This window comes from Typopeltis vanoorti, chromosome 18, assembly GCF_054136105.1.
Source record: "Typopeltis vanoorti isolate ZY-2024b chromosome 18, IOZ_Tvanoo_1.0, whole genome shotgun sequence".
Taxonomy (NCBI): domain Eukaryota; kingdom Metazoa; phylum Arthropoda; class Arachnida; order Uropygi; family Thelyphonidae; genus Typopeltis; species Typopeltis vanoorti.
The window spans coordinates 17,855,584-17,882,608 of record NC_143566.1 but is presented as its reverse complement, the minus strand read 5'-3'; the positions used below and the strand labels follow the sequence as shown (position 1 = coordinate 17,882,608).

The following is a 27,025-nucleotide window of genomic DNA, read 5'->3' as shown; positions in this document are numbered from 1 at the left end:
TACTCTGTTTGGATTAGAACACAATAGCTTGTGTTCTAACCCAAACAGAGAACAATTCTTGATGGTCAGCATTGGAAATGCATCCTTCTCTTCCATAAAAATTTCTTTTTCCACTTTTTGTTGTTGATCGTGAAAATGTCGAAGTTCTTCTGTGCTGAGTTCGGTTTTATGATCATCTATTAACTCCTCTACATCCTCATCACTCACCTCTAATTCCATAGCTTTACCCAAAGACACAATTTCATTTACAACAGACTCTTCTACACAGCTTACTACTTCACTGACTGAAATACAATCTGGCCAGAGTTTTTTCCAAGCAGAAATCATTGTTTTAATAGAACCTTCTTTCCATGCCTTATCGACGATCCTTAAGCAATGAAGAATGTTGTATGCTCTTTCCAAAATTCTTTAAGAGTCAGTTCTGTGGCTTTGGTTATTTCAAAGTACTTTTAAAACATAGCCTTAATATACAATTTTTTGAAGTTTGAAATCACTTGCAGGTCCATGGGTTGTATGATAGAAGTGGTATTGGGCACCAAAAGCTTTATCTTGATGAAACTGAATTCACCAACTAAATCCTCCTCTAAATTTGGGGGATGAGCAGGAGCATTGTCAATCACTAGAAGAGCTTTTAATGGTAGATTGTTTTCAATAAGATAAGCTTTTACAGTGGGAGCAAATTCTTGATAAATCCACTCAGTGAGAAACTCTCTGGTAACCCACGCTTTTCTGTTGGCCCTCCACATAACACCGAATTTACTCTTTATGACATTGTTCTTTTTAAAAACACGTGGATTTTCAGAATGGTAAATGAGCAATGGCTTTATCTTACAGTCTCCACTAACATTACCACAAAGCAGCAAAGTAATTCTAGTATTCATAGGTTTATATCCCAGTGCAGTCTTTTCTTCTTTTGTGATATAGGTCTCCTTTTAGGCATTTTTTCCAAAAAAGACCTGTTTCATCGCAATTAAAAACCTGTTGTGATACATATCCCTCACTATCCATGTACTCCTTAAAGGTTTTTTTCAAATTTGTCTGATTCTACATCAGCACTTGCAGCCTCTCTGTGCATGACAACACTATGGATCCCAGTTCATTTTTTTAATTTATAACCAGCCTCTACATCATTTAAACTTCCCATTTTCAGTATTGGTCTCAGGTGTGCATTTCTTAAGTTCACTATGCAGATGTTTGTCTTTCTCACAAATAATTCTCTCAGTAATAACGTTGCCACGTAATCACTTCTAGTTTATCCACACTGAAAGGAGTTTTTCCATCTCTTCAAAACATGTGATCTCCTGGAGGTCAATGTTGTCACACCTTTAGCAATAAAAGCACATTTGCTGCTTTTATTGCTTTGTTATTCTTAAGAATGCTACTTATTGTTGACTTGACATTTTAAACATCGTCACCAGATCCATCAGACGTGTACCGTTTTCGTGTTTCGTGATAATTTCTTTTTCCATCTCAATTATTGATACAACTTTTCTTTTAGGTTTTGTTCTTTCTACATTCTTGGAGGATGTCATGGGTAATAAAAAGAATGCCAAAAACAGTTAAAAATTCTCTACACTGCATTTCCCAAACTTTTCCTACGATGGAATACTTCACAGATCCTGAAATTTTCACAGAACACCTTGGTTATTTTGTAATGTATTAATTGTTAATTTAGTTGATTTTTATTGATCAATAATTAATTGAACATCAATTAAACATAAACATCATTAAATTAATTTGTGCTGATTTTCATTGACATATCCCATTCTGATCACCAAAAATTTATAATATAAGTACTTACGATTGAATGCAGACTTTTTCTCCTGTGTGCTGGTAGTTTTTCCCTCCTTTTGTACATCCGAGATTGCTTTGTAGGCTGGAGGTGGATGAATTACTATCTGTTGCATCACAAACATCTTCAATAAGAGATTTCTTAACACCAAAATTAAACAAAGTCCCTTAAATCTGTAGGTCTATTACTTTTAAAAAATCAAGGCACTAGGGTATCGAAACAAGCACTTTCACCCTACAATATGAATTGTAAGAAGCATACTAGATTTGAGAACTGGATACGACTACCTTGATCTTCAATTTTAGTGGAAAAAATTTTTTTTATGCTTCCTTGCTGACTGGTCACTAACATTTGCAACACAGATGTTATTTCATTCAGTTTTGAGAGCAGAGGATACGCTGCCCGTTGTTGTAATCGGCTTGCAGGCAATTTTTATGATCGGCAGGGCTGCCGAGAGGGGGTGACATCTGGAACTTTTGTCACGGACCCGGCATCAAAAAGGGTCTGACCATCGGGTTCCAACGTGTCACATAGCTGTGTTTATAATGCATGGTTTTAATTCTTGTAATAATACAACAATGATAAAGGATAATGGCATATCGAGAATGATACTGTGTTTTGTTTTAGACAGATGGCTATGCTCTTTAGCTCGTCGTGAGTGTCTTGAAGACACTGTAGTTATAGCAGGTGATGACGTCCATAGGCATTCGTGCAAGGTTGTTGCAGTTGGCTGAATTTTTAAAAATTTAAAAATTCTCTGTGTATTTAATATTTCTATTTTGTATGGTATGTAATGTGTCGAATTTTGAATTTATTGTACACATTTTTTAAAATAAATGTTTAATGTTTTATGACTTTTTTTTATTAAACAAAAATGATGTACTTTTTTAAGTGGGGCCTGGACCTCAGATTTGTCACGGGCCCGAAAATTTTTTCGGTGGCCCTGATGATCGGTCTTAAACAGTGGTATTCTCTTTCCCAACTGTTGAATGATTTCGATGTGTGAAAATTAACGATAATTCATGAATATTTCCATGTTTAAAAATATGGCACTTGGTTATTGACATTTGCTTTGCTACACAGATGTCATTTCCTTCAGTTTTGAGAACAGAGGATATGGCACTCATTATTATAATCTGCTTGCAGGCAATTTTTATGACCTGTCATAAACAGAAGTATTCCCTTTCCCAAATGTTGAAAGGTTTCGATGTGTGAAAATTAACAATAATTCATGAATTCTTCCATGTTTAAAAATACACAGCTTAGTCACTAACATTTGCTACACAGATGTTATTAGGCATTCTGGGTCTGAGCTTTTCGACATATTCACGAATATTATTCTCCTCAGAATATTTCCACAATAAAATATTTATTCATGAAAAATGCTTTGAAAACTAAAATGACAAATTCCAGGAGAACTTCTCGCGGAACACTTATTCACTTTCCCTAGAATACAATTTGCGAACCCTGCACTACACAAACGTACCGCACAATGACTATGCTGTGTAAAGTAAGAAACAACGCTCAGCGGACTGGGACAGACACACACTGCGCAGGTACAGGGAAGTGAGTGAGGGAAATTAGTGGGGGAGAAGCATGCCCAATGGCATGCCGAAACTGTCTAATGCTATATGACTCAGAGTTCCTGGACTATACTCCGAACTTAGAAACGGCATTCGAACTCGAATCAAATTTCTTGCGTTCTTGAGCATTTGAACTCTGGAACGTTCGAAGTTAGAAGAGTTCGAACTACGAGGCACCACTGTATTTGGTTGCGTTGGTCGCTATTTCACACCAGGACCGCCTCAAATGAACTATCATTCACATGTATATCATCCTGATATACTACTTTCTTTGGGGCTGCAACTCATCAGCTATCATCAACAGTATTCCTCCCCCCCGTTCTATCTTCTCTATCCTCTCTGAAAATACTGTATCCATCACATTCAATTTCAGTCACCACATCTTCTGCTGACAGCCAAGTTTCACTTGGCTGTCAGTAAGATTTTAATGATGATATCATATCAGGATTTTAATGATGATGATATGGGTTGCATAATATTATTACTATTATGATTACTATTGTTACAACAGAACACCTCCAACAAGTCCAGTATGCCTCTTAAATTTTAAAGAATGGATGAAAAGAAAGAAGAGGAGCATGTTGTTTGGTCACTTTGGCTATTTCCCAGAATGGAAAATTTTGCTGACATTTTGAGGCCATTAACTTTTACCCCCATTTTGAAAAATCAATATAAAAGTTTTACATCTGTCATAGAATTTGAACCCAAGTTTTCCAACCAAAGGCTTAACTTTAAAAAATAAATTATAATAATCCTTTCTCCAAAGTGCTATTATATTAAAGATACCCTTAATAACCAGTAACTTGAATAACATTACTTTGTATCAGTGTGTATAAATATGAAGAAAATGTTGTCAAGGAATTATTATCTATGAAACTTTTTGATTTAAATTTTTAGTTTATGAGCAAATTCCATCTCAACACCTTGTACCTGGAGATGTTGTTATCCTTCCACGTCATGGTGGACTCATGCACTGTGATGCAGTCTTAATAACTGGGAATTGTATAGTCAATGAAAGTATGCTTACAGGTGAGCATATTATGTGTGTGTAGGAGCAGTGATGAGCTGTGCTTTTATCTAACTGTATGGATTATTATAGGTACAAAAGATAACTACATTTGAATGTTATTTATATATATATACAGGGTGTTCGGGATAAATTTGACAGTTTCGTAAGGAAAAAGAAAATCTTCTTTGTATCTATTAAATTTAATGAATTGACAAAAAAACATTACAGGCAGAGTTAATTACAATACTATCAACAAGATTTACTCAAAATAACCACCATTAGCATCGATCACAGCTTCAATTCTGCTTCGGAACCTCGAACAAGCTGATGCTACAGTCTCCCTGGGAAGGGCCGCAAAAACTGTTTTAATTTTATCCATTAACTGGGCTTTTGTATTACTGGAAGTGCGATTGGTGTCTTTTTCAACTGCGCCCCATACAAAATAATCCATGGGGTTAAGGTCTGGGGAGTTTGGAGGCCAAACATTTGGACTGGTGAAGTCGTAGAAATTTTCAGACAACCATTTTTGACTTTTCCCAGAGGTGTGGCAAGGGGTCGAATCCTGCTGCCATACATACGGCCTACCATTGGCTACCCTTGTTATCCAGGGCTTGACTACAGTTAGCAACTCCACGAACAAAGCCCGAATTCCAATGCCAGGGTTCTTCAACACCTGTTCCTGCAGATTTGCGAGGAATTCTGCTGTACGAACGCAATCAGATCGTCTGCTAGGGATCTTTCTTCTTGCTACATCCTCGTAGTCACCATTGCAAGTCTCTAGTTCATGCCTGATTGTTTTTACTGTATTCAGGGAGCATTGGGCAGCAGTCGTAATATCCTTATTTTGATGGCGGGCACGAATCATCATGATACAAGTTATTCTCTTCCATGATTCAGGTGGGTTCCAGCTATCCATCCTTTCTGACATCTTGTATATGAATGAAGAAGGGTCCAAACTTTTAAATGAAGAGAAGTGTGTGTTAATACATGTAACTTACGGAAAAATATAATTAATTATAAATATGTCAAATTTATCCCGAACACCCTGTATATATATACACACACACACACACACACACACACATACATACATACACAGGGTGTCCCAGAATTCACGCAAGAAGTAATTTTGATAGAAAACACAGGTTTTTAATTAAAAATTGTAATTTCTTATTGATTCATAAAGTATACAGTATAGGGTTATGCATGGAATAGCATATCGGGTAAATGGCCTCCACGGCTTTGCTGGCACATACGCACTCTTCTGTCGAAATTTTCCATGACTGTTTTGCATAAATGTGGCTGAATTTCATTGATACAGCGCTCAATTTCCTCCTTCAAGACGTGGGTGGTCATGGGCTTGTAGGCATAAACCTTAGACTTCAAAAAACCCCAAAGAAAAAAGTCCGTGTTAAGTCGCATGATCTGGACGGCCAATTCTGATCACCAAAACGGGGAAATTACACGACCAGGAAATGACTCATGCAGTAATTGAATTGTTTCTCGGGCTGTATGGCATGTGGCACCGTCTTGTTGAAACCACATGTCGTCCACATCCATATCTTGCAATATAGGCACAAAAAACTGGATTATCATGTCACGATAACGAGCACCATTAACTGTTATTGCCTTACCAGCCGCATTTTCGAAGAAGAATGGACCGATGATGCCTCCAGCTCAAAATCCGCACCAAACAGTGACACGTTGTGGATGCATTTATTTCTCAACAATCACTCATAGATTTTCTGAACCCCAAATGCGACAATTTTGTCGATTAACGAAGCCATCAAGATGAAAATGAGCCTCATCGCTGAAGATGATTTTGTTCGAAAAATAAGCATCCACTTGTTGTTCCATAATCCATTCAACGAACTCTCTTCGCTGTGTGTGGTCAGTAGGCTTCAGTTCTTGAGTCAGTTGAACTTTGGATGCAAATCTTTCGTGAGAATACGCTGTAGAGAGCTTCTTGAAATGCCGAATTCAAGACCACGGTGCTGAATTGATGTTCCCGGACTCTCAGCAACACTCTCACGAACTGCTTCGATGTTTTCTGTTGAACGACTTGTTGAAGGACGGCCAGAGTGTGTAAGATCACTAATTGATCCAGTTTCCTAATTTTTTAATTAATCTTTTCACAGTTGATGAAATTAAATCACTATTCCGACCATATTTTGTACGAAAATTGCGAACTGTAGCTGCCAAACCTTCATTATTTTTAAAATATTGCTCAACAATGAAAATGCGTTGTTCTTTCGTGTAGCGCTCCATTTTTAATAACCCTGAACTGTCAGCTGTCACGCTGTCTTTTTTTTTTCCTCGTTGGCAACACTTTCCTGCACAAATGGCGCTAAATTTAAATCTTGCGTGAATTTTGGGACACTCTGTATATACTGTATTTATACGTGGGTGGTCTGAAAAGTTCTCAGCCTCAACCATAAATGGCAACACTATCGGCAAGGTTTTTTTTTTTTTTTTTCCTAAGTAGGTACATTCATAAGGATTGATGTGAAATTGCAAGTCATTATATCAAGTAGTTTTTTTTATACAGCTGTCGGAATCCAAGTGTTGTCTGTATCCCTTGAAATGGATAAAATTGAGTGTTGTGCAGTTATAAAATTCTTTGCTAAAAGGTTTAACCAAAAGAAATTCATTCGAAGTTCGTTTTCAACAATTAAGAAATGGGCTGCCGAGTTTAAATGTGGCTGTACCAGCCTTGAAGATGAACCACGTGAAGGACGTCCAAAAAGTGTAACAACACCAGAAATCATTAAGTGCATGATATGGTATTGGATGACCGGCGAGTCAAAATGCGTGAAATTATTGAGACTAGAGGCATTTCAAAAGAATGGGTACGATATATTTTGCATGAAGAATTACAAATGAAAAAAGCTTTGTGCAAGATGGGTGCTGCACTTGCACTTGAGGGCGTTTTTGATCTTGCAACAGCAGATCAAAAATGCCCTCACATGAAAACAGTGCTTAGAGCGTTTTGACAAGAATAAAACTGATTTTGAGCGTTGATTTATTACTATGGATGAGACTCAGATTCGCCATTACACACCAGAATCCAAACAGCAGTCAAAACAGTGGACAGAAGCCAGTTGTTCAGTGCCAAAAAAGACAGGTCATGTCATCGGTGTTTTGGGATGCTAAAGGCATTTTGTTTATTAATTATCTTGAAATGGGTAAAACAATAACCAGGGAATATTATTCTTATCTTTTAACCAGACTAGATGAAAAAATTCATGAGAAAAGGTCCTGTTTGCAGAAGAAAAAATCATCTTTCATCAGGACAATGCATCTGCCCACAATTTTCCCATTGGCAATGGGAAAATTAAGGGATCTGCACAATGAATTGTTGGAACATCCACCCTATTCCCCAGATTTGGCGCCCTCTGACTTCTATCTCTTCCAAAAACTAAAACTCTTCCTCGTTGGTCAGCGTTTTTCTTTGAATCAAGAGGTGATTGCAGCTGTACAGGGGTATTTCGCAGATCTTACTGAGAACCACTACAGGGACAGGATGAGTGCTGCACTTGCTCACGTACTATAATGGTGCTGGAACATTGCTGCAATGAATGTATTAGTCTTAAGGGAGATTATGTTGAAAAATAAAAATAGTTTTGAAATTATAAATTCGGTTTTTTCATTATTAGGCCGAGAACATTTCAGACCACCCATGTATACGTACATATTTATTTATTTATACCCTTTAAGTTTGGTTATTCAGGAATAGCTTAATGTATTTTAGTCTTAGAATGTAATTTATATCTGACTTTCAACTGTGTGTCATTTACCATTGGGAAATTTTTTAAATATCAATACCTTATGCTAGTTGCAAATTTATAAACTTTTCTGAAATCAAGAAGAAAATGAAACTGTGTACCTTCCTATACACTATTCATTTCTGAGCATCAAATTGCATTTTCTTTAAATTCCTTCATTAAAGAAATCAATGGTTTGAATTTTAACTAGAAGCATTATTTTATTTTTTCTAGTTATTCCTAATTGGAACAGGTTTTGGCATATTTTGATGGCAGTCTTATAATTATTATGATGGTGAGCTAGTGATATACATCAGGTACTAAATAATAGCATGTGTAGGTACAACTCTGTTCATCTATCGATTTAAAGAAGACAAGATCTCCAGCTTCTGTTATCTGTGTGAAATAGACCTAGTGTGATCAAACTAAAAATATAAAATATCTTATTACAGTATGCTTTCAAATGAAGAAATAATTTTATTCCTTATGAAGTATGCCATAGTGAAAGAAACCTGAAATATGTTTTATTGCTATATTGTGGTTATACCTGATCTATTTCACCCGAATAAAACCTCATTAATACGAATTTCATCATCATCATGATACTTATCCAAAGCTCATGAATATGAGCTTTGGATAAGTATCATTGTCTGGATTGATAAAATTAAAAAAAAAAAAAAAAGCCCGATTAATTCAAAATTGATTCATGACTATTTTAGATTTCTCTACATTTTAACTCCCAACACAAGATTAATATAAATAATATATTTATTTACTTAATTTGTCACAGTACATAAACAGCAGCAATTACTTCAATAGCAGGAACAGTTTAAAATTGTAACAGACAGTACAAAAAACTAATATCCTATCAGGCACCATCTGTTATTGGATAAAGAGAGAGATTAACAAGTATTCATTTGATCTTAAAATCTGTCTCCCAGATTTCTGGTAACTTCATATAGCCGATTAGAAGATGTTTTATAGCTGCTGCTGATGGGGGGGGGGGGGGGAAATCACTATCTCCTGCTCATAATGAATTCTGTGTAGAATTTTGGTTTTTGTCCCATCCAAGTGTCGAAGGTTCTCAAATTGGTGGGCTTACTCTAACAGTATAATCAACACCAAAATAAAATACATAATTAATTTATTGAGCTTATTAATATTTTTCTGAATTTTCAACCAGCCTCTTCAGGACAACTTACAGCTGTTATAATTTGTGTTCAACAGAATTTTGTTTCTGCATTCTTATTTTTGATTTCTTATATTTTGAATTTTATTTTACTGATGGTAGTGGTGGTTTCCCTCCCTCTCTCACACACTCATAACATGGGATTATTCAAGCAAACATTGAGAAATTTACGTTATATTAATCTCATTTGAGGTTATAGGATTGCTGGCAATGCAATTTATATATGCACAGTTGGATTTCTTTTGGCCACATTATGATTTACTTTCATAGTAGCTCAGTTGTAACATTTGTTGGTAGTGTACAGTTGTTTCTGTATCACAGTTTTTTTAGTCTTATAACTGAAACGTTTTCTTTGAATCTGAACCCAAAAATGTAGTCATTTTTGGTTTCAGATTGATTAATATTGGAATATAGTCGCATCCTACTGGTTCCAAAACAGACAAAATAGCTTTGTCGTGAAAATCTGGAGGCACCGCAGTAATATCTAGGGGCATCTTTTGTACCATAAGAATGAGACAGATAAGTGAATTCTTCACTGTTGAGAGTTATTAGTCCTGTTTCATCTAAGAATTTACTCAGGTTTTCTCCTCTTGGGTTTATTTCCTTAGAACCCCATAACAGGTGTGTTTGCTATTCATGTCTACTAAGATAATGGAGTTTTCTTCAATGAGATGGGATAGGCTGGAAAGATTTGGTCCAGATGTGTTAGGAGGATGATAACAATTGAAAATGTTTAATGGCCTTTTACTTGGTTCCAATATTTGGATTCCTTGTATTACAGTTCCTTCGGCTACTGTGTCTAGTTCAACAACTTTATATGACAAGTTTCGGATTAGTGTCAAAGCCTTCCTCTATTTTGGTCAGTAGGCCTATCTTGTTGTATGATATCATAGTTTTAATGTTTAGTCTGTTGATTTGTTGAAGTTTGTTTCCTGGATGCAGATAGTATCAGCATCATGTTTGTCATCTAGTAGTTTAGTTTTTCTTTGCTTGCTGGAGTAACGATTCCATTTAAATTACATTGGATGATATTAATATTTCTTGTAATGGGTGTAATGATTTGCTCACTTCTCAACTCTGACATCATTCCCAAATCAACGGTTTCGTTGGCTGCTCCATACACAGTTGCTGCTGTCATTAGATTATCCAGAGAGCACCACGAGGAGGTGACAGTCAGACTTTGCCCTCCACACTTACTCATTATCGCTTATAAACTGTAACATGTTGTTTGCTCTGAAGATTTCTCTCTCTCTCTCTCTGTGTTCACTGGGCATCTACAGATGCCATATGGTCACTCCGATGCTCAATGATGTTCCACACTAGGCCTCGCCATGTAGTCCTGTTGTTTGCCCTTCTGGCAGCCTCAACTCTCTGAAGATCAGTCACTCCACACACGCCATCCCTCCATCTCATTGATGGTCTACCCCTTCCTCTTTTTCCACGAACTTTACCTTCTATTACTGTTCTGAGAAGTCATCCTTTCTATGTGTCCAAAATATTTTAATTTTCTTCTGTCAATATCCTTAATGAGCCTTAAAGTTCTACTAATCTTTTCTAACACCCATTCATTTGTATGCCTTTCAGTGTATGATATCCTCAACAGCCTTCTGTATCTCAAAACATCTTCCACATCTCAAAAGCAGATATCCGTTTCTTATCTGACTTCTTTAGGTTCCAAGTCTCGCATCTATAAGTTGCTGTTGGAAAAATAACTTCATCCAAAATCCTCAACTTTGTTCCCATGGAGATGGATCCATCCTTCCAGATTTCAGACAGGTCTCTGACTGTTGTTTTAGCCATTCCTAACCTTTTTCTGACATCTTCTGTGCAGCAATTCTTCACATTAATAATGGATCCCAGGTACTCAAACTTGCTGACTTCCTCAATTCTTTCTCCATTAAGATACATTTGTTTCTCAAGAGCTTCTCTGTTTGTTTTTCCTTTGAGAACCATGATCTTTGTCTTGCTAGAATTGAGTTGAAGTCCTCTGTTATTACTGATCTTGTTAACTTTGTCAAGAATTAGTCCTAGTTCTTCCATGTCATTACAAAGGAGTACTGTATCATCAGCGTACCTCAGATTACTGATCAATCTACTTCCTATCGTAATTCCTATCTGGAGCTCATCCAATGCTTCACGCATGATGTCCTCTGCATATATACTAAACAAGTGAGGAGAAAGTAAACATCCTTGCCTAACTCCTTTTCCAACTTGAAGCCAGTCAGTCAATCCAACACCTGTTCTTACTGTGGCTTCTTGCTCCTTATACAAGCTGGCTATCAACCTGATAGTGTGTCGAGGAAAACCCATTCTTTTCATTACTTCCCACAGTTTCACATGCTCAACACAGTCAAAAGCTTTAGAGTAGTCTAAGAAACACATTACCAGAGGGAGTCTGAATTCTTTATATTTTTCTGTGATCTGTCTAAGGCAAAGGATCTGATCTCTGGTGCCCCTACCTTTCCTAAAACCTGCTTGTTCCTCAGGCATCTCTGTCTCAACTTTGGCCTCAATCCTATTTAGCATGATCTTTAATAAAATTTTGCTTGCATGAGATATCAAACTAATAGTTCTATAATTCTTGCATGCCTTCATATCACCTTTCTTGTGTAGTGATATGAAAACTGACTTCTTTCAGTCTCTAGGCCACGATCCTGTCTCCCATATTCTTGTAATCAATCTATGAAACACTCTTATCCCTCCATCTCCTGTGGCCTTAATTAACTCTGAAGATGCTGGGTTGAAATCATTGAAATATAAGCCAGTAAAAGTAAACAAACACAATTTTATAGTTTAGTTTGTTTGGTGTTGTAATGCTGTTAAAATAAGTTATGAAACTGTTCTGTATTTTACATTCATGTTAGAATGTAAAACCTTGTGATAGTGAAAGCCATTTAAGAAAAATAGAGAGATTTCCAATTGAATACATAGAGAGCAGTGATGAAATCTGAATCCAGACATTCTCAAAATCAGGTGAAATTAGCAGCACAAAATAATATTTCAAGTGGTAAACCCATCTGGTTTTCAAGAAAGGTGTTACAATGGACATGAAGCCTCCTGTACTATTTGCTAATTATCATAATCATCCTGGGTACAGAGACAATGCTTGAGTTGCAGCTCATACAACCACTTAGACATCAACTGCGCAAAGCTGTTCTGGTAGATAGGCTTATGCACTGGTTACTCATAACTATTATTTTTCTGGAAATAACATATACTGAAATATTAATTATAAAAAACTTTAATTAATACTTTTCTATATTTCTGCAATGTTACATTGCCATCATCAGGGATCACAAAAAAACAATGATATGTACATGCAGGCACTAACACTGGGCAAATAAGGTTGGACAACTAAAGTCAGGCCTAGAGTGCTAAATGTTCTCCCCATCCCCAATAGAGGCTGAATTGGGTAATCTTGGCTGTTGGGTTGAAGATCTTAGGATGTATGCTTCCCAAATTTGTTTAGTTTCCAAACCTTAACAATTTGGGTGCATGATATGTATCAGTAATTCATAAAATGAAAATAAAAAAAAGTCGTTAAAAAATTTACATAACTCAACACATGCATTCAGTCATTCACAAATTGAAGATCTTATCAGATTATTCCAAAATCTAGAGGTTAAAGACTTAACCAGTTACACCACAGTAATCATGTCATCCTACATTACCTTTTTAAATGTAGAAGGATTCCACGACCCGAAGTCATATGGAAACTAGTGTTGTTTTTCCAGTCGATGCACTTTTACAGATATGTAGATATAAAAATAGCATAAATAATGAATTTAATTTATAACGAAGGAGAATTTCCAAAAGATTTTATGACCTTAATATTTATACCTATACCAAAGAAAAGTAATGCAGTGAACTGCAAGGATTTTAAAACAATAAGTCTCATTTCATCAAAATTGAAATGAGACTTATTGTTCTAAAATACATCAAAAATACTAAAGAGAATTCTAACACAGAGAATTGCATCTAGATTGTTTCAGGAAGGGTAGGGGAACAAGAGATGCAATCTAGATGCAATTCTCTGTGTTAAAATTCTCTTTAGTATTTTTGATGTATTTTAGAACAATAAGTCTCATTTCAATTTTGATGAAATGAGACTTATTGTTTTAAAATCCTTGCAGTTCACTGCATTACTTTTAAGAATAGACTTTTAAGAAAGGACTGTTAAGAATAGTAAGTGCAAGAAGTCTGGAAGCGAATAAAAAAGTTAATATCTGTTATATAGATTTGGAAAAAGCTTTTGACTTTGTAAAATGGGATAAGATAGTGGAAGTAATGGAAAAGATTGCTATAGATTGGAAAGACAGAAGGTTAATTATTTCACTATATATGGGACAAACTGCTATGGTGAGAGACATATGGTACAACAGTACCAGGTATCATTGGATGAGGAGTAAGACAAGGCTGTTCTATATCACCAGTTTAGTTTAACATGTATTCTGAAGCAATGTTAAAATAAACACTTGAGAATTCGAAAGAGGGAATCAAGATTGGAGGTAGACAAATATTTGCAATAATATATGCAGATGACAAGGCATTATTATCAAATACTGAAACAGGACTACAGCATTTGTTGAACAGATTACTGAAATCCTGTATCAATTATGGAATGAAAATTAACATAAGAAAAACAAAGGTAATGAAAATAGTAAGGAAAGAGGCAAATATGGATATCAGAATAAATGGAGAAAAAATTAAATTAAGTAAAGACATTTAAATATCTAGGAAGTGTGATTAGCAGTGATAGAAGATGTAAAAGTGACATAAAAGCAAGAATAGCGATGAGAAGAGATACCTTTAATAGAAAATGGAATTTATTCAGAAGTAAAATGGACAGAAACCTAAAGAAAAGACTAATAAAATGTTATGTGTGGAGTGTTGCCCTCTATGCAGCTGAAACTTGGACATTGAAGAAACAAAAATTAAGATTTTGGAAAGCTTTGAGATGTGGATTTGGAGAAGGATGGAAAAAATCAAATGGGCAGATAAAATAAATAATGAAAAGGTCTTAAAAAGAGTAGAAGAAGAAAGAAGTCTGTTAAGGAGGATAAAAAGAAGAAAGGGAAACTGGATCGGACATATTCTGAGAGGAAATCATCAGCGGTGCCATCGAAGGAAAATTGATGGAAAACGATCCAGAGGAAGAGTAAGGAAAACAGTGCTAGATGACATCAGAAGAAGATATAAAATCATTAGTAGGTACAACTTGAATCTGTCTTCATCAAACTTTGGAAGTCCTAACAAGGGCTAAGGTAAGGGTCCTTATTCTTGTCTCTCTCCTTCAGTCTTTCAATAATTTCTGAAGGTGCGCAGAAGGACATATCTAGAAATATTAAGGGTGTATGATAAAGTTTATAAATATATTTGCATCTTCAAGTAGAACAGACAGCAGTTCTTCCAAGAATTGCAGAATTCCTGTATATTCCTTCCTCACTATGATAGATAGCATTCAGAGAGAGAGGAACGATATTGAAAGTCCCACATTAGACAAAACAGGAGGTGACCTCAGAAGTGGAGAAGCAGTATATGTACAATTAAAAGTATGTCCAGTTGACAGTGTTCAGCTAGTAGATATATGGAGAATTCGCAACTATAGTTGCCAGGCTGATTCTCACATGAATCAAAGTAGTGGTGCAAATTGGGAGGACTTTTTGGACTTCTCTGCTTCTTTTTCCATAATCTTATTATTACTTCTGATCTCTCAATCTAAATACCTGAAATTATACTTACACGGATGGTCTCTTTATTTCTTCATTGCACTCAGAATCCCTGATGCTTATCAGAGCCTTAGTTTTTCAACAAATATCATCCCAGTCTAATCTAAAAATGTAGTACACAGTGGCAAATTAAAGAATTCAGCTTTTCACGCAGATTGCACTATAATTTGTCACTGCATAAAAAAAAATAACACTAATAAGAAGATAAAATAAGAAATCTGATGCTGACTGTATTGAGTCAGATGCACCAAGCTTGCCTTGCCTCCTGCTCAAATGGCAGTTTAGGATTTTGGGGTAAAACTTCTGCCTTAGTTGTCTCCATCTCTCACTCATCCTGATGTAACAACAGTAATACCGCTTAAAGATTGAGCAGACCTTTTGGTATTAGTCTTCTCTTCCAATTCTTGTTTAGATGACCATAGCAAACTCCCTATTCTACATATTGCCCTCAGTATGCCTTCTCTGATTTTTCAGCATAAGGACATTAGAAAAATACTCAAATTGGCTTGGTACTAATAAGTCGTCTTCTGGTGCAGTTGGTATCTCCAGTTCTAATAGATACATGTTAGAGGTTAATCTAATAGATTAACCTCCAACATGTATCACCTTTACAAGCTGTCCTATTCATATGGCATCTAGCCAACAGCAACATGGAAGGAAGTGTTTATCCACACTGTTCCTTTAAAAGGTTCCTAAAGGAAATTTTGATGTTGCCAAAACATTAAAATTTCTCCTGCCGTATTTCTCAGAAGAAAGACCATGGCTCACTCTCCTACTCACTTTAATAACTTTGCTCACCAACTAAGATCAGTTTTCTTTTTTTGGAGCTGATTTTCACATCTAGCTTATCTTGGCTTAAGCATATCACATCCTTAGCTTCCAAAATATTCTTCCCCCCCCCCCCCCCTAAACATCTCTTCTGCTCAACTTCTAACACTATAAATCCACTGAACCTTAGATTAATCTTTTCACATCTGCAGTGTTGTACCCAAAACCTCCCTCTGAATGTTATCTTGTATCCAGGAGAGAGCTATTCACTTAATAGATGATCCTTCTCTCATTGACTTCCTCCAGTTGCTTTCCCATAGATGTTCTGTATCTACATTGTCTTTTTTTCTATAGCTATTTCCATGGATGCTGCTTTCTGCAGAAGTGACCTCCACTTCTCTGTTATCATGTATAAACAGTTGTTGGTCAACTGTTTATAAATGATAAACATATGCTTTTCAGTTCCAGACTCATCAAACCAACTTTTCCTCTTCATTCATTCCACGTACTACAATCCTTTGGAATAGTTTTTTCCCCATACCATCCATTGTCCTTAATTCATACACCTTCCAACTCTTTAAGAAGAACATTAATAGATTACTTACTTCTTGATAGGAATTTCTATTTAAATTCAGGAATTTCTGTTTCTAGACATCTTATGTTAGGGGTTGATCTATATGTAAGAACTACACTCAATTTACAGTTGTCCTTTTGTCATGCATACTTGGAAAAGAACGTGTAGCACACTTACCACAGAACAGTTGTGTGTGTATGTCATACCATCCACCTATTCGCAGTGAGAAAAGAATTTTGATATTTATAATCAATGAATTAAAAATTAATGAAGGAAATATGAAAAAATTGGTATTCAAAACCAGCAATATATCATACCAGTGCTTTATATAATTTTCATTAATTTCTGGTATTGAGACTACATGTTTCTACACATACAGTAGGTTTATGAAAATAAACATAACTCAACAAGTTCATTTATTTGTAGGACTTATATCATCAGGCATACAAGAATTATATAAAAAAAAGATGAGAAAAAAATTAATTATGGCATATGTTATCAGGACTTCAGCACTATACGCATAAACAAAGAGTCCAAAAAAAACAAACATTGTTTTAACTAATATGCAAGCATTGAAACAGTGCTGGTTGTTGCTGTCATGTTCTGCATTTGATTTTTGATGAATGCAGACCGAACTTCATGTAGATTAAACCATGGTTTTTATCACATAGTGTGGAGATATACAGCATTTCTGAATACTGACCTCCACATTTTATGTGGGATATGTACTAACCATTATACACACTACCTGTCATACTTTTCCTTAAAATCATTCACACAAAGCATTCAGATTCCTTTTCAATGCAGTCAGTCTGTTTCACCCATTTGCTACCCTCCGAGTAAAAAAGCTAGTCATCACTCCAATACAAAATGTCATCATTAATTTCCTGATATAGTAGCATCCGGGTTACTATAATAGTACTATATGATTAAGGTGACATTATTACTAATCTCCGATCAAGAGTTTTCCTGCAGATTATTCTATTACTTTTCAGGACTCCAATATTGTCATATCTGACATTTTGGTCTTCCTCTGGGTCTTGGCATCAAATGACCATTTTACTGACCTTTCCTCTCTTATTCTGATTCAGTGACCTAATACCACCTTAGATTAGCTCTACTCACACATTCTTCAATGCTAACGTTAGGTTCCTTCCCATTATCTTCATTCTTAATATGCCATCTGTTCACTCCTCTAATTTTTCTCAGAACCCTCATATCTGTGGTCTCTAGTCTTTGATCAAGTGCTTTATTTCTAACCAACTCTCAGAAATTTGGCTAATTTCTCTCTTATTCTATATAAATTTATTCAGCTGACTCCCACCATACCTACTTTGCTTATTCTGTTTATTTTCAAATTTAATTTGCCATCTTCACTAAAAACTGTGCCTAAATAGCTGAAATATTTTACTTGTTCTGTAAGTTTTTCATTGAGAATGCAACTGCTGAAGATTTCTATGTCCCTGGCTGTTTAATAGTTTTAGTCTTTTTATTGCTGATTTTCATGCTAAATTTATTAACTTTGTTATTCGGTTTAATTAGAGAATCCTGAAGGCTTGCAGTGGATGTGTTTAGCAGTACAAAATCATATGCATAGAGTTTGATATCTCTGATTCTATTATCAGGCTTAATGCTATTTTCCTTCATAATGTTCAAATAGATAATGATGAATAAGAGTGAGATAATTTGCCCCTAGTCTTATGCCTGATTTAAGATCAACCCATCTTCCTGTATTTCCTTCAACTCCAATTGCTGACATATAACTTAAATATAAACTAATTGCTTTATATAATGTTCCATTTACTCCATATGATTGCATCATTTTGAATAGCTTTTCTCTGGACACTTGTCATATACTTTTTTAGATTTTCCAGATCAAACTTAAGTACAAAGAGCAGAAAGCAGGAAACTAGCAGGCTGTTCAAGCGACAGCCAAGCCTTTTGGTCTCTTGCCAAAGCAATTGGCTGTAACTTCTTCCCACCCTTATCACACCTAGATGGCTGTATTGCATCATCACCCACAGAAAAAGCCACTCTTTTGGCTTCACACTTTGCTTTCAATGCATGCATAACTGACAATGGTAAATGTCCCTCAACCATTCCAGACACCCAACATTCCAGGATGAGATCAGAAAAATACTCTCCAAATTAGATACAAAAAAGTCTCCTGATGGCATTCCCCAATTGTCCTGAAAGTCTGTGCACAAAACTGACTCCTATCCTATGTCGCCTATATATACTCTCTTACTCCACTGAAATCTGTCCCACAAACTGGAAATTGGCCTATATTCAACCCATTCCCGAGAAGGGTGATAAATCATTGCTCTCCAACTATTGCCCTATCTCACTTACCTCAGTCCTGTCTAAAGCAATAGAAAAAATCAATTCCCAACTCCTACACTACCTGAAGACAGCCGCTTAATAAATGACTGTCAGCATGGATTCCATCTCTGCCGATCAACAGGAGATCTGCACAAATACCTCACCCATCTCTGGACAAATGCAATGGAAAAGTTTTGCTAATCTCAAGTGGTTGCACTTAATATCTCCAAAGCCGTTGACTGGGTCTGGCACAAAGGCTTACTAAGCAAACTACTGTCATTTGATCTGTCCCAAGATTTCTGTAGTTGGATTGCCAGCTTTCTGTCTGGACACACTGAGTGTGATTATGGATGGTTCCATATCCTCTCACCATTCAACTAATGCTGGGATTCCACAAGGTTCTGTCCTCCCACCAACCCTCTTCCTGCTATATATCACTGACCTACTTCAGTTGACCTCCAACCCAATACACAGTTTTGCAGACGACACACATTACACTCCTCACTTTCATTTGATAAACCTTACCCTACACAACTCACCTCAACCTACAGAGCATCAACTACCACCACCACCACCACCCTCAATTCCAATCTCCAAGCCATCCTCCAATGGGATTCAGATAACCTCATCAATTTCAATGATAATAAAACCCATTTCTGTCCTATTTCCCATAAAAAAAAAAAAAAACCATTTTTTCCCGGTATTCTTTTTGATTGATACCCAAATTTCCAGACAGTTTGAGATTTCTCTTCTTGGAATTACCCTCATATCAAATCTCTCCTGGTCACAACCATTGCATCCTCAGCTTCAAAAAAACTATGATTTCTCTTTCACTCAAGACATTACTTCACCCCTGAACAGCTGTTAACATTATACAAATCACAAATCCATGCAGCTATTGAATACTGCTCTTACATATGGGGGTGTGACCCCTAAAAGCTCTCTCAAAAATGCTTGACTCAATACAGAGGAGAGTAGTTAGATTTATTAATGACCCATCTCTTACCAACTCACTTCCTTCACTTTCACACAGACGTTTGGTTTCTTCATTATGTATGTTCTGCAAATATTTCCATGGAAAATGTTCATCTGAAATAGCATCAATAATTCCCCCATTCATTACTAAGCTTGTTGGAACACTTGCAGCTGTTGCTCAACATCCCTTCACAGTACACCTAGAAACAAACAGTACAAGTTTCTTTTCCTCCTCCTTCATCCTTCAACTGCTGCACTGTGGAATAGTCTCTCCCCTGCTATGTTTCACAAGGAATATAATTTAGTCATTTAAATCAAATGCAAACAAGTTCCTCCTTTCCCAACCCAGTACTACTCACACACGATACTAATGTACTATAGGTTGATCAGCCAACCTCTTGTGTATGGGCACAACATAAATAAAATAAAAGTACAGGTCCTTGTTATATTCCCATGATTTCTCAACTGTTTGTTGTAAAGTGAAAATCTTGATCTCTTTGGTCTTAAAGCAACTTGTACTTATCATCCACAGTTTTCTTATGCTTGGGCTTTCTTGCTTCTGGGTCAAAGCCAGATAACTGATTCGAGACCTCTACGTATTCTTTAAGGAATGCTGAGAATGACTTGGGCTTCTGACATAATGTTCAATCTTTACCTTCTTGTGGGTACACCCTGTTAGGCAGACTAAATGTACTCTCTGTCAGCTTTAACTAGAAATAAACATAATTGTATAAAGATGACTAATTCTTTTAATATATGCATATTTCTTTTATGGTTGAATAATTTAAAAATTATTCAATCAATAATATATAAATTGTTCAACCTTGAGTGATCATTTTTGTCACATGTTTTTATTCTTTATTTATACTGCTGCATATTATGTTATTGCCTATGTTTCCTTAAAATTGATAAGATAAAATTTCAGATACTGCTAAAATACTTTATTTCTAAACATGTGGTTTTATTGGTAAGTTAGAATTCATTGGCCTGTTTATTAAACATGTAAATTGTAAACATTTGCATTATTAGAACTTCTCATGACTTTGATAACTCATCGTATTCATAGTATATTTACATTTCAATCATCTTAAAAATTATGGAAACAATTACATGTTAGAGTAAAACATCAGTTTGATATAAACCAAAATAATCACTCGACGTTTCGACCTTCACATTTAGGTCATCATCTGGAGTGTACATATATGCAAAGAAATAAGCTGCACTGCAATCTACATGGTATGCTGAAGTTACATTGATTTGGTCAACAGTTAAAACTACTGGCCTGACCTCTGGTGAAAAAAAAACCTTACTACATCAAAGCTCAAGTCCTGTTATTATGTTATTATTAGGTTACAAAATTAAATTAAGCTAGAGAGCAACATGTGCAAACAAAATTTTACTCATATAAGTATACATATATATATATTAAAACAAACCAGTATGGATGGTGGCCAATAAAATCTGAAAAATTACTTAGAATCCGAAAGTCAGGATTTGCTGAAAACTTGAACTAAGTAGTCTGAATGTATGCCATCGAAATTCTTGGGATTTTTATGCTACCATTATTGTTAAGATTAGGTAGGTTAATCAAAATTTCACAAGCTTCTTTACTTTTTCAGTCAATTTGGTGTAGGGTGTTAAAAGTGTGATATTGAGAGGCCTGCTTCACCAAAATTATTAAATTTAATGTGTCATTTGTGTTTGTTTTTTATGGATAGGGATTTTACATCCATTTTCCCCAATGTAATGTAAGTTACAGGTGCAATAGATAAAATAAACTCCAGGGTGAGCCAGTGGGGGAGAGGATCCTTAGAAGAGTTGAATATTTTTTTTTAGTTTTATAGGTGGTTTAAAAGTGGCATTAAAATTATAATGGTGTAGAATTCTATTAATTTTTTCTGATAATCCTCTAATGTATGAGATAGCTATGGTTTTACTGGAATCTGTATTCTTTTTTCTGAAGTTTTATGAAGAACTTTATTAATAGTATTTTTGCCGTAGCCATTATTTATAAATGTATTGCTAATAATTTGTAATTCTTGTTTAAGAGCTTGGTCATTAGAGCAAATTGTTATAGTTCTGTTTTTGAGGGTGTTAACGATTCCACGTTTTTGCAAAGGGCAGTGATATGAGTTAGCATATATATATTGGCCAGTACGTGTAAGCTTGCAATAAAGTGAAGGAAAGACTGCCAGAGAGGGAAGATGGGTGACCAGTTTATCCAGGAAAGGAAGTGAGTTCTGATTTTCAATTTCAATAGTAAATTGTATGTGCTCATGTTATTCGTTCAGGTGGGTAAGGGATGTGTTTAACTTTTGGCGACAAAATTTAAACACATCCTGTTATCACATTTTGTTATCTGACCATAAGTTTTTATGGTCAGATAACAAAAACATTGTCAATGTATCTAAGCCAAACTGTAGGTTTTAAATTAAAGGAATCTAGAGCACATTGCTCAAAAGCTTCCATATAAAAGTGAGCAATTGGGGAGGAGGATCGTGGTGAGCCCATGGCCGTATTTATAAATAATGGCTATAGCAAAAATATAATTAATGAAATTCTTCATAACACTTCATCAAACAATAATACAGATTACAGCAAAACCATAGCTATCTCTTATATTAGAGGATTATGAAAAAATTGATAGAATTCTACACCATTATATTCTTATTTCCACTTTTAAACCACTTATAAAAACTAAAAAGCATAGTTTTTTTACTATGTTTTTTAGTTTTTTTAGGTGAGCCAATGGGGGGTCCTCTAAGGACCCCCCCATTGGCTCACCCTGGAGTTTACTATACCTATTGCACCTGTAACTTACTTATATTGGGAAAACTGGATGTCAAATCCCTATCTGTAAAATAAAAATAAAAAATAAATAAATAAATAAATGACACATTAAATTTAATAAATTTAGTGAAGCAGGCCTCTCAGATAACACTCTACACCAAATTGATTAGGAAAGTATTGTTCTTTACATCATACAAAAATCTCGTAGGAACAGAAAGTTAGAGAAGCCTGTGAAATATTGATTAACTAACCTAATCTTAACAATAATGATGGCATAAAAATCTGAAGAATTTGAATGGCATACATTCAGCCCACTTAATTCTTCAAGTTTTCAAGCAAATCCGTCTTCAGAACTCTAAGCTATTTTTCAGCTTTTTTTTTTTTTTTTTTTTTTTTTGGGCACCATCCATACTATTTTGTTTAATTTATATGTATACTTATGAGTAAAATATTTTTGTGTGAACATGTTGCTCTCTAGCTTAATTTAATTTTGCAACCTAATAAGAAAATAATAATAACACAATGACCAGACTTGACCTTTGAGGTAGTAAGGTTTTTTTCCCACCAGAGGTCAGGCTAGTAGTTTTGACTGTTGAGCAAATCAATGTAACTTCAGCATACCATGTAGATGTAGTGCAGCTTGTTTCTTTGTATATATGTGTATGTGCTCCAGATGATGATGATGACCTTAATGTGAAGGTCGAAAAGTGGTTTATATTAAACTGAAGTTTTACTTTAACACGATAGTTGTTTCCATAATTTTTAAGATGTATTCTGATCACCTTGTAAACATGAAGGAAAGGATTATATTTAAATATTTTTTAAATCATGAAAATGAAGTTCGGTTGCTTGGCGAAACTTGTTTGATGTGAAATGTCTTTTAAATATTTCTGTGTAGTTTCATACGTTTCAAGAAAGTTGCAATATGTTCCATTTTATTTTTTAACTAGAAATCCTTTTTTAATAGGAGAAAGTGTTCCTGTTACTAAGACACCATTACCAATCTTTGAGAGTGGTTATGGGCTACCTGACAAGTTATACCATCCAAAAGAGCATGCTCGTCATACATTGTTTTGTGGGACCAAAGTTGTTCAAACTCGTTATTATGATAATGAAAAAGTTAAAGCTGTTGTCATTAGGACAGGTAGTTTTTTAAAATACATAATCTGTTAATTGATAAAGTATAACTAATATGTGTAGTAGCTATATGAAATATTATGTAATTTTAGATTTTAAAATATCCTAGTTTAGCATATGTAAACAATAGAATAAAGTTGGAAGTTTTTTCTACTTAGTTAGACTATAATAAATTTAGTTTAATCCTTTATCCAAGTGCAAGCAAACAAAGTTTGTGCCGGAAGTATCTTCAGGACTGAGGCAACTCGTGGTAAAGGTGGCCTAGGCTCTCATCACTTGTCTTAGTATCTCCCATAATGCAAAGCACATCTCCTTCCGGACATGTATAATGCTATGTATTAAGGGAAGGGCCACTATCCAAACCGGTTTTGACTTTTATTGAGGTCTTGTCAGTGGGAGCCAGACCAGAGGTGGGGATACTAGAGGTGGAAGTAATGGAGAAGTCATATTTACCTATATGAGTTGCCAAAAGGTGTCTCACCTTATTATTAAATTAGTCTGGATTCAGAGAAAGATGGAAGTTTTTTTGAGTAATTTAGTAATTTGAGTAAGGTGAGACACCTTTTGGCAACTCATATAGGTAAATATGACTAATCCATTACTTCCACTTTAGTATCACCACCTCTGGTCTGGCTCCCACTGATGAGACCTCAATAAAGATCAAAACCGGTCTGGGTAGTGGCCTTTCCCTTAATGCATATAGCACACAATATGTCTGCGAGGAAATGTGCTTTGCATTATGGGAGATACTAAGACAAGTGATGAGAGCCTAGTCCACCTTTACCATGAGGTGCCTCAGTCCTGAAGATACTTCAGGTGCAAACGTTGTTTGCTTGCACTTGGATAAAGGATTAAACTAAATTTATTATACAACAAAATAAAGATTAGTATGATAAATATTCTAGTTGTTTTTCCAGATGTGGTTCAGGGTAGATATGTTAAATTGGTTTCAAGCCTGGAGAAGCTCCAGATATAGCTAACAGCCTAAATATATATGGTATTTGATATCAGAATGCTGTTGATTAGACTATATCCCTGGTTTTTTTGTAATTGGTTGTGATTACCAGGTTTTTCCATGGATGGAATGGAAGAGAAATTGTAGAGATGGGTAAACAAGGTAATATCAGATCTTTGTGTTGTTCATTATCTACTATTAACTAAATTTGATTAAGTGGATGCTGGCTCCATAGTTTGATAGTTGGAGAAAGGATGTGATTAAAACATAAAATGGTTAGTATGGGGAGTTTTATGATATAGATGCAGGAGAGATTTTTAGTATGTGGTAGCGAGGATAGTATAATGGTCAGCAAGAATGTGAGTTCTAGATTTTTCTCATTGCTTGTGGTGAGTTATTGTTGTACAGGCATCTCAATGGAGTCCAAAGACTCATTGTGGGAGATCCAAACTCTCCACACAATTTATCATACCTCTCCTTGAACCTATTAACAGACAAAATACTCACAACTGATGCTGGCAACTCATTATATTCATTTACTGCTGTCCAAGCAAAAAAATGTAATCCTCACACCCCTACTAACCACACTTTGACTCAACTTTCAGGGATGAATTCTTGTTCTGCACTTTCTAGCCAAGTTCCAAAACCTTTTCCCTGCATCATAAAAATCCTTTAATTAACTTAAATGTTTCTATCATATCCCCTCTTTTTCACCTATCAACAAACTTCTGCAATCCACACACCCTCAATCTATGCTCATAGGGAACATTCAACAAACCACTCCTCATCTTGGTCACTCACTTCTGAATCCTCTTCACCACTTCCTTGTCACCAAGAAACCCAGGAAACGAGACCTGAGCACGGTAATCCAGATGTGGACACATCAAGGCCTTATAAAGAGGAATGACAACTTCCTTACCTCTACTTGTTCATATGTTCTTCAATAGCCAAGTAACCTCATGAGCAGCCTTAGCAATATGCCCAATAAACTTAAACTCTCTGTCTACCACCAGCCCTAATTCCCTAGAGTAATCTATTTCATGGAGTACATTTCCATGTGTGGTAACAGCTTATAATCACTTTATCCCAAAATGCATTAAATCCATTATCTTTTGTCCATACTGACAGTCTATTCAAGTCCTCCTGCATACTCTCCACATTGCCTTGATTAATTATTACTCTATCTAATTTTTCATCATCAGCAAACAAGTGAATATTTCCTTTATGTACTAATTAAACAGTAGTGGTCCTAGCACAGAACCTTGCAACACACCACTAGTCAAATGCTTTCTCTTGGATTCTGCTCCTCCATATACAGGAAAACCTCACTTAATGTGAATTTGATTTGCATGAGAATCAGTTAGCATGATTGAGTGAAATGATACGATTTCCTGCTTTAAGCGAGTGATTAATCAGTTAATGCAATTTTTTTATGTTATGCAAAATTTTTTGTCGCCAGTCTGCATCTAGTGGAAAAGTTGGAAGTCATTAAGAGACATGAAAATGGCGCTAGTAATACAGTCTACAATTTGGACTATATTAAATAAGAGCAAAGAATACATAGAACAAAGAAAAGAATGTGAGTTCTAGATTTTTCTCATTGCTTGTGGTGAGTTATTGTTGTACAGGCATCTCAATGGAGTCCAAAGACTCATTGTGGGAGACCCAAACTATCCACACAATTTATCATACCTCTCCTTGAACCTATTACCAGACAAAATGCTCACAACTGATACTGGCAACTGATTATATTCATTCACTGCTGTCCGAGCAAAAAAATGTAATCCTCACACCCCTACTAACCACACTAACCGCTCCTGAAACTTTCTAGCACTGAAATAGAAGCCATTTAATGATCAAGATGGAGTGTCTTGTCACTCTGGATTGAGAATTGTAACCAAAAAAAGAATACCGCTTAGTACAGGGAACATTTAGGCAAAAGTTCTCAATATTTTTATCATTGAAAATGACCAAATTTCAAGAGGAAATTGAAAGCTTTAGTGCATATTAAGCAGGGTTTTACCATTTTAAAAATTGAGCTGGACTGCATAACCTAAGAATAATTGGGGAATCTGCTAGTGCTGATAAAGATTCTGCAGCCAAGTTTCCTGAAAAATTGCAAAGAATAATTCAGGAGGGTGAGTATGATGATTGGCAAATATTCAACGTCAACGAAACTGGTCTCTTTTGGAAGCATATGCCAACAAAAACTTTTCTAGCTAAAACTGAAGCATCTCAACCAGGATGCAGAGTATCTAAAGATAGTCTTATGCTTTTGTTAGGAGGCAATGCAGAAGGTGACTTTAAACTCAAGCCTAAGTTAGTTTATCATGCACAAAATCCAAGATTTAACATTATTGAAGAAATCAGCACACTTGGAAAAGTCATCATCATACATATCAAGGATTTAGGCCTAGCATGGCCTGTTCCGGTCTTGG

At 35.5% G+C, this 27,025-nt stretch overlaps 1 protein-coding gene across 6 annotated transcripts in view; it reads left to right on the top strand.

The window, feature by feature from the left end:
• Positions 1–27,025, top strand: part of LOC150096516 (polyamine-transporting ATPase 13A3-like) — a 751,182-nt gene that overhangs the window by 336,980 nt on the left and 387,177 nt on the right. For all 6 annotated transcript variants that reach the window (XM_090407885.1, XM_090407886.1, XM_090407887.1 and 3 more), the window contains 2 exons: positions 4,273–4,404; positions 23,463–23,639. In XM_090407885.1, the coding sequence (XP_090264011.1) occupies positions 4,273–4,404; positions 23,463–23,639 (309 nt within the window). The remainder of the gene's footprint in view (positions 1–4,272; positions 4,405–23,462; positions 23,640–27,025) is intronic.